The sequence below is a fragment of the Mobula birostris genome, chromosome 17 (genome assembly GCF_030028105.1).
Source record: "Mobula birostris isolate sMobBir1 chromosome 17, sMobBir1.hap1, whole genome shotgun sequence".
Lineage (NCBI taxonomy): Eukaryota > Metazoa > Chordata > Chondrichthyes > Myliobatiformes > Myliobatidae > Mobula > Mobula birostris.
This window is the reverse complement of record NC_092386.1, coordinates 30,692,755-30,709,489: the sequence shown is the minus strand read 5'-3', so window position 1 is coordinate 30,709,489 and position 16,735 is coordinate 30,692,755. Positions and strand designations below refer to the sequence as shown.

Here is a 16,735-nt window from a genome sequence, read left to right as displayed (position 1 = left end):
AGTTAACCAACTTCACTGCAAGCTTGCAGTCTTGAAGAAGGATTACTCAAGGATGATAAATTTCCTTTTGTGAGGATGTTTTTGAACCAGTTGGGTTTCATTTCAATCGGTTTTAAGGTCATCATTGTCGATCCAACCCAAAAGCAGTAAAGTGTTTCTACTCGCAGAGTTGCCACCTCACAGCTCCAGCTGCAAAGATTTAATCCTGACCTCGGATCCAGTCAGGGTGCATGCTATCCCCAAGACCACCTGGGTGTCCTCCGGATGCACCCAAGCTTCCTCCCACATTTCAATATGTAGACTGGTAGAATCTGGGGAAAGTTTATCAGAACACAAGAATAAAATGGGACTAGCATTTAACATGGTTTGAGTTGATGTGTGTGCTTGATTGGCAGCATGGACTCAGTGGGCTAAAGGCCACTTCAGCCGTTTTTTTCCCCCCGTTGTTTATCATTTCCAGATCTAGAACTTTGACACAACTAATTCTAAACACAAGCTTTGATGAACTTAACGCACTACAGCGCGTCAAAATTTCAACACAGAGCTGTTTATCTCTTCACTCTTCAGTGCGCCTACTCTGGATTTATCTCATAACATTCTTTGTTGGCTTGTGGACATTTAAATCTCAGTGGATCATCAGTTGTTCATTGTACTTCAACAGAATGCACCAGTCAATGCTTTCAATCTGTGGATAGTTGTGAGTTTTAAGACGGACTAAAATTTAGCTAAGGTGATAACTTTTTGCACGTCTTATGATCTTTCTGCTAATTATATTCTTTAAGTCTTACCCAATCCAAGCCAGAAGGTATGAGTGATAACATTATGTTTTGATTTCTCTTGCTAATATTCTGGTATCTTCATTCATTAAATACATCATTCTGTTTCACCATCATTGCCCAAAACATGGCCACAAGTGATGATATAACAAAAAGAAAAGCTGGAAATACTCAACAAGCCAGTACTCAACATGGAAGGAGAAATGTTAACTCTAGAAATACAAAGAAACTGCGGATGCTGGAATCTGGAGCAAAATAAAATACAATTGTAGGAACTTAGTAGTCAAGCAGCAACTGTTGAATAGATTCCTTAAGGTTGTCGTAGCCAGGGGTGGTAACGGGGACAGCCCCCACTACCTATTAATTGCTCCAAATGGTGTGCCTCAAATAGCCTCTGACAACCAAGTCCAGCTCCTAGCCTTCATGTGTGGTTTAGCTAATAAGCCCAGCAGAACCATTTCTACTGGCAGGAGAAGGGGCAAAACGGGTTACTGGAGCCTTAAAACTAGTTGCTTTGGGCAGATGGGGCTCATCAGCTGTGGTTAGCAGCTCAACTAGGAGAAGGAAAACTGTTCTCAAGCCTCTGCTGCCTGCTGCTATACCCACTTTTGGGGAAGGCTTTGGGAGTAAACCCAGATGGGAAAAAACCGGAGCTAGATTCCCTAATGCAGTCCTACATTGAGTTTAATGCTGACTGGCAACTCCTGTGATGCTGCCGGTACCAAACTGTATCGGTCTCTGCCATTCCTTTCGGTTCATCAGTTGAGTGGAGAGGGGGGAGCTAGCTAAATGAACAACTGCTTGCTCTCCACATCGTATTGCCCAGGCTTGTATATCTAGACAGCTAGGACGCAATATACATGGTCAACCCTGACCGACGGAGGCCAACACACAACATACCTCACTTACAATGCAAGTTGTGCAAAAGAAAAACTACACAGTTGGCCAATGGAACTGATAACAAACCCAGGCATTTCATATAGTATTAAACTTGAGTCATAGAAAACTATAGCACAGAAACCAGCCCTTTGGCCCATCTAGTCCATTTAAACTGCTTAGTCCCATCAACCTGCACCCGGACCATAGCCCTCCATACCACTATCACCCATGTACCTACCCAAGCTTCTCTTAAACTTTGAAATTGAAATTGCATCCACTACTTGCGCTGACAGCTCATTCCACACTCTTACCACTCTCTGAGTGAAGAGGATTCCCCTCCTGTTCCCCTTAAACATTTCGCCTTTCAATAATCTTTATATATTTTGTAATAATTTCTTGCCAATAATTTAAAGAATTGGGGTAGCCTGGTAGCAAAGTGGTTAGCATAACAGCAATCAGGGTTCAATCCCAGCCGCTGTAAGGAGCTTGTACCTTCTCTTCGTGACTGCGTGGGTTTCCTCCCACAGCCCAAAGACGTATGGGTTAGGTTAGTAAGTTGTGGACACGTTATGCTGACAATGTGTGCAGGCTACCCCAGCACCTATTCAGATTGTGGTGGTTGTTGATGCAAACACTGCATGGTTTGAGGTACATGTGACAAGTACAGCTCACCTTAATCCTTCAATTCCTGTAACATTCAATTTGCATTTTAAAAACATTTTTAATATAAACTAAACTGATTGCAAGACTTCAACTAGTTGTTATTTCAGAAGGCATATCAACCAGAAACAAACACAAATGTGTTAGGACAGAGATCTATACTATTACGCTATTCAACTGTTCAATTCAAGAATAAATCTATTTACAAACATTTAATGTTCAGAGGCACTAGTTTACCCATTACAGTGGGAGAAACATCTTGGATTTAGCAACAAAGAAAACAGGAATGAATTAATTCACTTGCTCTTCTTCCAGTCTCGTTTACTCCATTTAATGTTAACAATGTTGTCTTCCTTATACTGGAGAAATCAAAATCAGGTTTATTATCACGGGCATGTGCCATGAAACTTGTTAACTTAGCAACAGCAGTTCAATGCAATACATAAATCAAATGCATACTGGCCTATCACTTTGCTGAGCATCTGCGTTCAGTCGGCAGGGGTGACCCTGAGCCTCCTGTTACCTGCCACCATAACTCTCACACTCCAGTGACACTCTGACCTGTTGGTCTGTGGCCTTCTATGATACAACAAGCAGGCCCAACACAAGCTTGATGAACAGCACTTCACCTTCCTGAATTCTAAAACTGGGATTCCTCAGGGATTTAACTTCAGGTACCTGTGATATTACCTCAACTTATTTGTTTTATTTTCCACTTCTCCCCCTAGGAGTGGAAAATGTGCCTAGTCTGACCTGCCAGGCATGTCTTTGTACATTTCACAACTCCTACATTCTTTTGTCTATATTCTCACTTCTCCAATTCCGTCACCAGCCTGATAACTTTGTCTGCAGTTTACCTCCTTAGTTTTACTCTACCTGAGACATCACCCCTCCCTGCAGCTTAAAAAGCTTCTTTTCTTACAAGACCATAAAACTCAGGGGCAGATTTAGGTCATTTGGCCCATTGAATCTGCTTTGTCACTCAATCATGGCTGTTCATTTTCCCCCTCCTCAGCCCTACTCCCTGGCCTTCTCCCCATAACCTTTGATGCTGTGTCCAATCAATAGTAGAGCTACTAGGACTTGATATTTCAATCCCTATGGTAAGTCGGCACTCTCGATGTTGGCAGTGGGTTTGGAGTGGTGACAAGGAGGGAGGGTAGGTACGTCATTGGGGTCATCAGGTGGACACCCTCCTTCTTTGACGTTTCGTTAATAAGCCCACGACATCTCCAGATGGCTCAATGGTGCTAGCTGGCGTCCCAGACACCCCCTCCCCTCAGTTCCATACCCTCCTGTCTTCATCTTGCAGCCCAGTTGCTTAGTCTTTCCTTTTAATCCAAATCCAATTGCTGCTTTCTCCTGCTACATTTGACAAGGACTTGACTGCTTGTTGGAGGGAGTGACCCCTCACCCCCATCTTTATCAAACTCTCCCTTGAATACACCTAACAACCTGGGCTCCACAGCTGCCTGTGGTAACAAATTCCACAAATTCACCACCCTCTTGCTAAAGAGGTTTCTCTGCATCTCAGTTTTAAATGGACGCCCCTCTATCCTGAGGCTGTGCCCTCTTGTCCTAGCCTCTCCCACGCTGGGAAACATCCTTTCCAAATCTACGCTGTCTAGGTCCTTCAACATTCAAAAGGTTTCAATCAGATTCTACCCCCCCATCCTTCTAAATTCCAGCGAGTACAGACCCAGAGCTATCAAACGTAACTCTTTCAATCCCAGAATCATCCTTGTGAACTTCCTCTGAACCCTCTCCAAAGCCAACACAACTTTTCTTAGATGAGGAGCCCAAAACTGTCCACAATACTCAAGGTAAGACCTCACCAGTGCCTCATAAAGCCTCAGCATCACATCCCTGCTCTTGTATTCTATACCTCCTGAAATGAATGCCAACATTGCATTCGCCTTCCTTACCACCAACTCAATCTGCAATTTAACCTTGAAGGTGTTCTGCACAAGGACTCCCAAGTCTCTTTACATCCCATATTTTTGGATTTTCTCCATTTAGAAAATAGTCTGCTCATTTACTTCTACTACCAAGGTGCATGATCATGCATTTTCCAACATTATTTTTCATTTCCCAGTTTCTTACCCATTCTCCTAATCTGTCTAAGTCCTTCTGTAGCCTAACTGCTTCCTCAAGATTTCCTGCTCCTCCACCAATCTTTGCATTGTTCTGCAAACTTGGCAACAAAGCCATCTATGCCATCATTTAAATCATTGATATACAGCATAAAAAGCAGTCTCAACACCAACCCCTACAGGACACCACTAGTCACTGGCAACCAACAGAAAAGGATCCTTTTATTCCCACTTGCTGCCTCCTACTAATCAGCCAATGCTCGAACCATGCCAGTAACTTTCCTGTAATACCATGGGCTCTTAACTTGGTAAGCAACCTCAAAGGCCTTCTGAAAGTCCAAATATACAACATCCACTGTATCCCCTTTATCTTTCCTACTTGTGGTCACCTCAAAGAATTCCAACAGGTTCATCAAGCAAGATTTCCCTTAAGGAAGCCATGCTGACTTTGTCCTATGTTGCCTTGTGTCACCAAGTACTCCACATCCTTATCCTTAACAATTGACTCCCAACATCTTCCCAACCACTTGAGGTCAAGCTACCTGGTCTACAATTTTCGTTCTGCTGCCTTTCCCCTTTCTTAAAGAGTGGAGTAACATTGGCAATTTTCCAGTCCTCTGGGATCATGCCAGAGTCCAATGATTTTTGGAAGATATTACTAATGCCTTCACAATCTCTACAACTACTTCTTTCAGAACCTTAAGGTGCAGTTCATCTGGTCTGAGTGATTTATGTACCCTTAAGTCTTTCAGCTTTTTGAGCACCTTCTCCCTTGTAATAGTAACTGCACTCAGTCCTCGTCCCTCACACCCTTAAACTTCTGGCATACTGTTAATGTCTTCCACAGTGAAGACTAATGCAAAATACTCATTCAGTTTATCTGCCATCTCATTGTCCCTCATTATTTCTTCTCTGGCCTCATTTTCCAGTAGTTCTATATCCACTCTCATCTCTCTTTAATTTTTTTTTAAACATACAAAGCTTTTACTATCCACTTTGATATTGTTTGCTAGCTTGCTTTCATATTTCTTTTCCCTCCTAATAATTCTTTCAGTTGTTCTCTGTAGGTTTTTAAAAAGCTTCCCAATCCTCGGCTAATTCTTGCTTCGTTGTATGCGCTCCCTTTTGTTTTTACATTAGCTTGGACTTCCCTTGTCATCCACGGTTGTACTATTTTGCCATTTGAGTATTTCTTTATTTTTGGAATACATCTATTCTGCACCATCCTCATTTTTCCCCAGAAACTCATGCCACTGCTGTTCTGCTGTCATCCCTGCCAGCATCTCCTTCCAATTTACTTTGGCCAACTCCTCTCTCATACCATAGTAATTTCCCTTACTCCACCGAAATACCGCTATGTTAGACTTTACTTTCTCCTTATTAAAATTCAATTGAACTTAATCATATTGTGATCACTTCCTAATCACCTCCGGTTCATGACATAATGCCCAATCCAGTATAGTTGATCCCCTAGTAGAATCGACGACAAACTGCCCTAAAAAGCCATCTCGTAGGTATTCAACAAGCACACGCTCGAGATCTACGACAAACCTGAGGTTGGTCATGTCTAAACTGAACTTCTGCCTCAGCAAGGACCTGGACCCATTGCAATTTGCCTATCGCCACAATAGGTCAATGGCAGATGCAATCTCAATAGCTCTTCACATGGATTTAGACCACCTGAACAACATAAGCACAAACATCAGGATGCTGTTCATCGAATATAGCTCAGCATTTAATACCATCATTCCCACAATCCTGATTGAGAAGTTACAGAACCTGGGCCTCTGTACCTCCCTCTGCAATAGGATCCTCGACTTCCTAACCGGTGACTACAATCTTTGTCCTAGATTACAATCTGTGCGGATTGGTGATAACATATCCTCCTTGCTGACTATCAACAGTGGTGCACCTCAGGAGTGTGTGCTTAGTCTACTGCTCTACTCTCTACTTACCCATGACTGAGTGGCTGGGCATAGCTCAAATACCATCTATAAATCTGCTGACAATACAACCGTTGTTGGTAGAATCTCAGGTGGTGACGAGAGGGCGCACAGGAGTGAAATATGCCAACTAGTGGAATGCTGCCGCAGCAACAACCTGGCACTCAACATCAGTAAGACAAAAGAGCTGACTGTGGACTTCAGGAAGGGTAAGACAAAGGAACACATACCAATCCTGAGAAGGATCAGAAGTGGAGAGAGTGAGCAGTTTCAAGTACCTGGGTGTCAAGATCTCTGACGATCTAACCTGGTCCCAACATATCAATGCAGTTACAAAGAAGGCAAGACAGCAGCTATACTTTATTAGGAGCTTTAAGAGATTTGGTATGTCAACAAATACACTCAAAAAGTTCTGTAGAGATACCATGGAGAGCATTCTGACAGGCTGCATCACTATCTGGTATGGTGGGGGGGGGGGGGTACTGTACAGAACCAAAAGAAGCTTCAGAGGGTTGTAAATCTAGTCAGCTCCATCTTGGGTACTAGCCTACAAAGTACCCAGGCCACCTTCAATGAGCTGTGTATCAGAAAGGCAGCGTCCATTATTAAGGACCTCCAGCAGCCAGGGCATGCCCTTTACTCACTGTTACCATCAGGTAGGAGGTACAGAAGCCTGAAGGCACACACTCAGCAATTCAGGAACAGCTTCTTCCCCTCTGCCATCTGATTCCTAAATGGACATTGAACCCTTGGACACTACCTCACACTTTTTAAAAAATATAGCATTTCTGTTTTTTTGCACTATTTTTAATCTATTCAATAGATTTATACATACACTGGATAAAGTCTACTGAATAAGATTTACTTATCTATTATTTCTTCTATTTTATGTATTGCATTGAACTGCTGCTGCTAAGTTAACAAATTTCACGTCACATGCCAGTGATAATAAAACTGGTCGAATTTTCCAATGGACTTGCATGTGAAATCTCCCACGACTATCATAACATTGCCCTTTTGACACATCTTTTCTATTTCCCATTGTAACTGGTAGTCCACATCCCAGCTACTGTTGGGAGGCCTGTATACAACTGCCTTTTAACCTTGCAGTTTCTTAACTGAACTCACAAGGGTTCAACATCTTCCAATCCTATGTCACATCTTTCTACTGATTTGATGCCATTTTTTTTAACCAGCAATGCCATGCCACCCCTTCTGCCTACCTTCCTATACCTCTGATAAATGTGTAACCTTGGACATTCAGTTCCCAACTACATCCATCCTTCAGCCATGATTGAGTGATGGCCACAACATTATACCTGACAATCTGTAATACTGCAACAAGATCATCCACCTTATTTCTTAATACTGCACTGAGATACAACTTAAGTACTGTATTTGCTACCTTTTTTGATTCTGCATCCTTAATGCACTGATACTCACCCCGATGGCTGCAATTTTGTCCTATTATCAGATTGCCCTTCCTGACAGTCTGACTGCTTTTTGCTTTTTTACCATTCATCCTATCCTGAGTCCCTTCACTCCAGTTCTCAACCCCCTGCCAAATTAGTTTAAACCATCCCCAACAACCCTAAAAAAACCTGCCCACGAGAATATTGGTACTCCTCAGGTTCAGGTGCAGCATATCACTTTTGTACAGGTCATACCTCCCCCAGAAGAGATCCCAATGATCCAAGAAACTGAAGCCCCTTCTCAGCCATGCATTAATCTGTCAAATCATCTTGTTTCTACCCTCAATGGCATGTGACAAGGACAGCAACCAGAAATTACTACCTTGGAAGTCCCGCTTCTCAACTTTCTGCCTAGCTCTTTAAATTCTTTTTTCAGTACCTCTTTGCTTTTTCTTCTTATGCCAATATATATCAAGACATCTGGGTGCTCTCCCTCCCCCACCAAAATGCTGTGAACATGATCCGAGATGTCCCTGACCCTGGCACATGGGAGGCAATATACCACTCAGGTGTCCTGTTCACGTCCACAGAGTCTCCTGTCTGTTCCCCTAACTAGTGAATCCCTATCACTACCGCTCCCCTCTTCTTTCTTTTTCCTTTCTGCACCACAAACTCATGTGCAATGCCAGTAACCTGGTCTCTGAAGCATTCCCCTAGGTGGTCATCTCCCACAACAGTATCCAAAACAGTATACTTATTGAAAATGCTCCCAGTGTGGCCTCTTGTATAATTGGTGAGACCCAACGTAGATCGGGAGACCACTTCGCCAGAACAAGCGGGATCTCCCAGTTGCCACCCATTTTAATTCCACTTCCCATTCTGTTATGTCCATCCATGACCTGCTCCGCTGTCAGGATAAGGCCACACTTAGGTTGCAGGAATACCACCTTATATTCTGTTTGGGTAGCCTCCAACCTGATGGCACGAAGATCAATTTCTCAAACTTCTATTAATGCCTCCCCCCACTTCACCATTCCCCATCCCCTTGTCCCTCTCTCATGTTATTTCCTTGCCCGCCCATCGCCTCCCTCTGGTGCTCCTCTCCGCCCCCCCCTTTTTTCTTTCTCCCATGGCCTTCTGTCTCTTTCACCAATCAATTTCATAGCTCTTTGCTTCATCTCCCCCCACCTCCAAGATTCACCTACTGCCTGGCATTTTTCTCTTTCCCCTCCCACCACCTTTCAAATCTACTCTTGGGCTTTTTTTCCTCCAGTCTCGCCAAAGGGTTTCGACTCAAAACATCAACTGTACTTCTTTTTTCCCATAGATGCTGCCTGGCCTGCTGAGTTCCTCCAGCATTTTGTGTGTATTACTTACTGAGCAGAATGGCCACAGGGGTGGTCCGTGCTAACTGTCTATTCACATTTCTATTTCTTCTGACAGTCACCCTATGTTCTGAGGAAGCAGCTTCCACCTGAAACATTGACTGCTCCTCTGCCCACAGGTGCATCCTGGTTCTATTTTAGACCCTGTATTTGCAGGGGGGGGGGGTGTTTCCTTTTTCCTTTACCCTTTCACATCTCTAACCCCACAAGTCCTATATTTCTGACTTCTTGTGCATTCTTGATTTTATCACTCCACCAGTAGCAGCCAAGCTTTCAGTTACCTGGAGTCCAAGCTCCCAAAATGCCTCTATAAACTACTGTCATTACTATACATGCTTTCCGTTAACTCTGTGGTTTATCACTCCATTTTCAATAATATTTACCTGAAACACAAACACACATCAAAGTTGCTGGTGAACGCAGCAGGCCAGGCAGCATCTGTAGGAAGAGGTGCAGTCGACGTTTCAGGCTGAGACTCTTCGTCAGGACTAACTGAAGGAAGAGTGAGTAAGGGATTTGAAAGTTGGAGGGGGAGGGGGAGATCCAAAATGATAGGAGAAGACAGGAGGGGGAGGGATAGAGCCAAGAGCTGGACAGGTGATAGGCAAAAGGGGATACGAGAGGATCATGGGACAGGAGGTCCGGGAAGAAAGACAAGGGGGGGAGACCCAGAGGATGGGCAAGAGGTATATTCAGAGGGAGAAAAAGGAGAGTGAGAGAAAGAATGTGTGCATAAAAATGAGTCACAGATGGGATACGAGGGGGAGGTGGGGCCTTAGCGGAAGTTAGAGAAGTCGATGTTCATGCCATCAGGTTGGAGGCTACCCAGACGGAATATAAGGTGTTGTTCCTCCAACCTGAGTGTGGCTTCATCTTTACAGTAGAGGAGGCCGTGGATGGACATGTCAGAATGGGAATGGGATGTGGAATTAAAATGTGTGGCCACTGGGAGATCCTGCTTTCTCTGGCGGACAGAGCGTAGATGTTCAGCAAAGCGGTCTCCCAGTCTGCGTCGGGTCTCGCCAATATATAAAAGGCCACATTGGGAGCACCGGACGCAGTATATCACCCCAGTCGACTCACAGGTGAAGTGTTGCCTCACCTGGAAGGACTGTTTGGGGCCCTGAATGGTGGTAAGGGAGGAAGTGTAAGGGCATGTGTAGCACTTGTTCCGCTTACACGGATAAGTGCCAGGAGGGAGATCAGTGGGGAGGGATGGGGGGGACGAATGGACAAGGGAGTAGTGTAGGGAGCGATCCCTGCGGAATGCAGAGAGAGGGGGGGAGGGAAAGATGTGCTTAGTGGTGGGATCCCGTTGGAGGTGGCGGAAGTTACGGAGAATAATATGTTGGACCCGGAGGCTGGTGGGGTGGTAGGTGAGGACCAGGGGAACCCTATTCCTAGTGGGGTGGCGAGAGGATGGAGTGAGAGCAGATGTACGTGAAATGGGGGAGATGCGTTTAAGAGCAGAGTTGATAGTGGAGGAAGGGAAGCCCCTTTCTTTAAAAAAGGAAGACATCTCCCTCGTCCTAGAATGAAAAGCCTCATCCTGAGAGCAGATGCGGCGGAGACGGAGGAATTGCGAGAAGGGGATGGCGTTTTTGCAAGAGACAGGGTGAGAAGAGGAATAGTCCAGATAGCTGTGAGAGTCAGTAGGCTTATAGTAGAAATATTATATTATAGTAGAATTATTTAACCACTTTTAGCTCTGTTATAAATACAAGTTTTTGGTTTCTGAACTCAATTTTCCAGAATGAGAAAATTAAAGCATTAACTGGAACAAGGGCTGGAAAGTTTGAAGAAGGTGACAGCCGAGTTACATATTCTGTTAAGATGTGGGTAGGGAATGGTTGTAAGGATTTTTCATGTGATGTAACACAGATTACCTGAGAGTACATTGACAAATTAGAGCTCCATGCATATAGTTTAGCAGAATAAGTGGGAGCAACATGCAACTGACGCAAATGATGTTCAGGAAATGAAAATAAAAAACCTGGTTAATGAACTGGAAGTGAAGTGCAAGGCTCAGCTTAATGTGACCAATCAAAATTCCACCAGACAGATGGACACAATGGGAGATGTAAGAGAAATTCCCAGGAACCATGGATATTGCACTGATGGAAAAGTGAGGCTACAATGGGTTTGACTATCAGACCAATTTTATACTAAATCCAAAATCTCAATTGATTAATTCCAATTGACTCCAGAGAAGCAATCCACATGGCTCAAAATCATTTTCTACAGTGACCTGGAACCAGCAACAAATGCCATTGTAGAAAATGCGTTGAAGGAAAATTCGCAAGGGATCAGTACATCAGATCTTGGAGCAAAGTATACCAATCAAAATTATTTAAAAATGATCCCTAATAACCATCTGTAAATTGTTCCAAAATTTTCCTAGCCAGAATGTAAAATTCCTTTGCAATTCTTTCAGAAAACTTTGAAATATACCTCAGCATCTGTAAAGAGAAGTCACATTAAAGATTTGAAATATTATGTCCACTCTCCTTAAAAATGCTGCCAAACCCGCTGTGTACAAAAAACTCAAAATCCGAAGTAAAAACAAAATCTTTTTTCAATTTTGTTTCATAGGCAGTTTCTTTAAAGCAATGTTGTTAACCTCAAAGTTTACCAAATAAGTTAGTGTAAGATAATAAAAAGAATAAGTAAAAGAGCCTGCAAATGTCAAACTACAATGCCGAGACATGTCCTAGGATGCGCTGGGACATGTCAATAATATAACCTGGGGTCATCAGGTGTTTCGGGTCTTTCAACATCACAATCTTCCCAAGGTTGATCAGGCCCTGGCTTCTGTCCCAGCAGCATTGGTCCACGGGTCAGGTCTCTTGATCCACGCCACCTGGAGGCTTGCTCAGCAACGTCTGTAATGGTCCTGATGGCTCTACTCTTTGCAGCCCCCCAAAATGCTAAGGGGAGAGTAGGCTCTGCACAGCGAGCAGCCAGCAAAACCTCTCTACACCCCAGCTCTATAGGCTCGCACAGCAGTTTACTTCAAGCAGTTTAATGTTTATAAAATAGAGTATCAAATTAAATTGTAGAAAATTCCATAAATACAGGCATGTTAGGATTCCACAACACACAAACTCACAGGTTAGCTTTGCCTCAATAATAGTCACAAAAGCTTAGGGTTTGTATAGCACCTTAGAAGTGTAAAATGCCCCAAGAGCTTTGCTCACCACTGTTGGGAAGTGATCTAGGAAAGGAAAAAACAAAAGGGAAATCAAGCTGAAGGGTCTCGGCTGAAACGTCGACTATACTCCTTTCCAGATACTGCTTGGCCTGCTGAGTTCCTCCAGCGTTTTGTGTTTGTTGCTTGGGTTTCCAGCAGCCGCGGATCTTCTCTTGTTTGTGAGGGAAATCAGGAACGTGCGTGTGTTTGTGTGTGTGTGGTGAGGGGATATTGATGGCACAGAAGTTCATTCATGTGGTGAAAAACTCTGGGCCGCATGGCATTACTCGACTACCCGCAGAGACAGAAGAGGGATATAGAATATGCAGTGAATAGTAAGGAAACAAATGCCAATGTTACAGAGATTCATGTTACACCAGACGTGCGAATGCGGCTCCTCCTCATCTGCTTGACTCCCCTGCCGACTAGGTTACTGTCCCCGAATGCCAAATCCACACATAAAAGGAGATACAAAATATACTAAACAGCCCAGTGGAAGTGAATATCGCGGTAGTACTTTACCCTAACTCACCGACTGCGCCTACTCACCTCATTGTTAACATTCATCGGCTCTCCTGACGCCGCCATGCTGCTCCAACAACGATGGCAAGCTGACGCAGTCAAAATACGGCGCTCGCATCCCGCGCTTCTCGTGAAGTCAAAATTAGGTTTAGAACCAAGAGAAATGGAATGCTCCAAAACCGTTTCAAATCTTTCATCCTTGATCTGTAAAACTAGCGAAAACATAGGATTAAGATACATTAGGTTACTTTTCCATTTCACTGTCGATTATTCACCAAAAAACAATCTCATAAATTAAGAAGAACAGAGGAAAGACTGTCGTATGCAGCTGTATCAGGCCGAGCCTGACCCTTATGAAATATCAATTAGACATTTCGGTTTGTCGGCAAAGCTGAACTTACATCCATTCTTATTTTTTCCTGATATCAGTATTCATTTGTATTCAGTTTCGTGAAATAGAATGGTATACTGCAGAAGAAATAAAAGCTGGAACATAACACAAACTCTGGAAGACGTCAGAGGGTCAGGAATCTGTGGAAGCAAAGAGATGGGTTACATTTCAAATCGAGACCATGCATCAAGTTTCAAGTTCATTGCCATAGGTACGTATATATGCCCAGGATATAGCTTTTTGCAGTAGCAGCACAGTACATTACAAATATGACAACATAAATTACATAAACTTTAAGATAAATTATACTTGTAATAACAGAAATATAACAAATAAAGTATAAAACCCTTAGGGAAATATAGTCAGAAGAATTAGGGAGACAGAATTAAGGACTTTCAGGTCTGTTCAAGAACTCAGCAGGGAGGGCAGCATTCGTTTCCACGGATGCTGCCCTACGTACTGAGTTCCTCCAGCGTGTTGTGTGTGTTGCTTTGACCCCAGCATCTGCAGAGTATTTTGTGTTTACAGTTCAAGAACTGACTGCAGTGTGGAAGAAGCTGCTGATGAACCTTGAGCTTTGAGGCTTAAGGTTCCTGTACCTCAAGTCTGATGGCAGCAATGAGAAGAAAGCATAGCCTGGATGGCGATAGCCCTTAGAAGATGAATGCAATGTCCCTGAGACATTGTCTCTTGTAGATGTCCTCGATGGAACCCATGATGGAACTGGCTGAGTTCATTTCAGGAAACCTCTGTCCCCTTTCTTTTCAGTCCCAATGAAGGGTCTCAACCCAAAATTTCAGCTGTTTATTCCACTCCATAGATGCTGCCTGACTTGCTGAGCTCCTCCAGCATTTTATGTGCGTTGCTCAAGATTTCAGGCATCTGCAGAATCTCGTGTGCTTATTAAATTCTCGTTCCATTTTTCTCTCCGTCGATCCTGGCTGAGCTGAGCAACAAGTAGGTTCCATGTGGTCAATAAAAGAGATGACCTTAGGGTGTATAGTGTAAGGGTGAGTTTGATTCTTAATAAAAGGTTCTATGGCTTTTCAAAACTGAGAAGTAATGTCAAGATAAAAATCATGGAAGGGGGTTGGGGTGGAAAGAAGGGTTGAGCATCCTTGAAAGTAGTTAAATCACCATTCCCAAATGGACAATATTTCCAATAGTTAGATTTATGATTAAAAATGATCTAGAAAATAATACACCATAGATACCATTAAAATATGAATCAATTGAACACACCAGAGGCAATTGGGGAGGGGAAATTTAGCCAAGTGAATATCTACTCTGTGACCAATCTATTAGGTATCTCCTGGACCTAATAAAGTGACCACTGAGTATATGTTTATGGTCTTCTGCTGCTGTAGCCCATCCACTTCAACTTTGAATTGTTGTACATTCAGAGATGCTCTTCTGTACACCACTGTTGTAATGTGTGGTTATTTGAGTTACTGTCGCCTTCCTGTCAGTTTAAACCAGTCTTCCCATTGTCTTCTGACCTCTCGTTAACAAGGTGTTTTCACTCACAGAACTGCCACTCACTGGATGTTTTTGTATTTCACACCATTCTGTGTAAACTCTAGAGACTATGGTATGTGAAAATCCCAGGAAATCAGCAGTTGCTGAGATATTCAAACCACACTGACACCAGCAAGCATTCCACAGAAAACGTCACCTTTATCACATTTCTCCCCCATTCTGATGTTTGGTCTGAACAACAACTGAACCTCATGACTATGTCTGCATAGTTTTATGCATGAAGTTGCTGCAACATGATTGCCTAATTAGATATTTGCATTAATGAGCAGGTGTAAAGGTGAACCTAATAAAGTGGCCACTGTGTGTACAGTGAGAGGATACTGAGAAATGTCACACTATAGGCATATTTTGCAACCTTTTATCTGACTCTGATGACCTGAACCGCTAATGTCCCACTGTAATACTTCTATAGCCCTGACCAAAATATAACCTATGATAATGCTTCTTATAGTCACAGTCATACCTTATTGATCCTGGGGGAAACTGGTTTTTGTTACAGTTGCACCATAAATAATAGTAATAGAACCATAAATAGTTAAATAGTAATGTGTAAATTATGCCAGTAAATTATGAAATAAGTCCAGGACCAGCCTATTGGCGCAGGGTGTCTGACTCTCCAAGGGAGGAGTTGTAAAGTTTGATGGCCACAGGCAGGAATGACTTCCTATGACGCTCTGTGCTGCATCTCGGTGGAATGAGTCTCTGGCTGAATGTACTCCTGTGCCCACCCAGTACATTATGTAGTGGATAGGAGACATTGCCCAAGATGGCATGCAACTTGGACAGCATCCTCTTTTCAGACACCACTGTCAAAGAGTCCATTTCCATCCCCACAACATCACTGGCCTTACGAATGAGTTTGTTGATTCTGTTGGTGTCTGCTACCCTCAGCCTGCTGCCCCAGCGCACAACAGCAAACATGATAGCACTGGCCACCACAGACTTGTAGAACATCCTCAGCATCGTCTGGCAGATGTTAAAGGACCTCAGTCTCCTCTCTCTGAAAGGTATCAATTCTTCAGTAGCTAAATTCAATTCTATTTGCTTATCCTTCAAACGAAGTTTCATTGACCACATTTCCACTCTCCCTTAGGGCTCCTGACCCAGCCTTGTCTCAGCCAATGCATTTATCCTTGCAATCATCTCAACAGAATGAAAAATAAATAAATGGTAGGTAAATTATCCTTGTAAGTGAAAGAAAACACCATCAAGTCCCAAAGCTCCGAATGTCTGCTCTAAGCCCTCTCCACTATTGAGTACCTCTACAAGGAGCTCTGAAACAACAAAGCAGCATCCACCATAAAGGAGCCCACCATCCAGTCCATACACGCTTCTCTCTATAACCATTGGTCAGGAGGTACAGAAGCCTTAGGTCCCACATAACCAGGTTCACAAACAGTTATTGCTCAACAAATGTCAGGCTCCTGAACCAGCATGGATAACTTCACTCATTTCAACTCCGAACTGATTCCACAACCTGCAGACTCACCTTCAAGAACTCTACAATTCATGTCCTCAGTATTATTAATTTTTTATTTTCTTATTTTGCACACTTGCTATTTGTTAGTCTTTGTTTATATGTAGTTTTCATATATTCTATTTATTTCTTTATTTTCCTGAATCTTAAGGTAGTATATGGAGACGTGTTCGTATATTGCTATTGGCTTTGAATATCTATATCTCTACTTTCACTTTCTCACTCATGACACATCTTTAAAATATCACTGACCAAGCTTTTGGTTAGCTACCTGTTTTTTTCTGTCTTGTGTTGTTCTTTGGGAGGATTTACCATGGTTAGAATAAAGACAAGTTATGTTCTTAAAACCAGAAGTAAATACAAATATAGAATTTTACTTTATTTAGAGATACAACATGGAACAGGCCCTTACTGCCTTTTGAGCTTTGCTGCCCAACAACCCACCGACTTAACCCAAGCCTAGTCACG

General features: G+C 43.0%; 1 protein-coding gene across 3 annotated transcripts in view; it reads right to left on the bottom strand.

The window, feature by feature from the left end:
* srfbp1 (serum response factor binding protein 1) overlaps window positions 1-12,990 on the bottom strand; it is a 238,468-nt gene extending 225,478 nt beyond the window's left edge. For 2 of the 3 annotated variants that reach the window (XR_011889516.1, XM_072281453.1), the window contains exon 1: window positions 12,888-12,990. Coding sequence is in view for 2 of the 3 variants with exons in the window: in XM_072281453.1 (XP_072137554.1) it covers window positions 12,888-12,926 (39 nt within the window). In the remaining variant the exon portion in view is untranslated. The remainder of the gene's footprint in view (window positions 1-12,887) is intronic. The other variant, XM_072281454.1, reaches the window with a different exon arrangement.
* Between the last annotated feature and the right edge of the window lie 3,745 nt (window positions 12,991-16,735).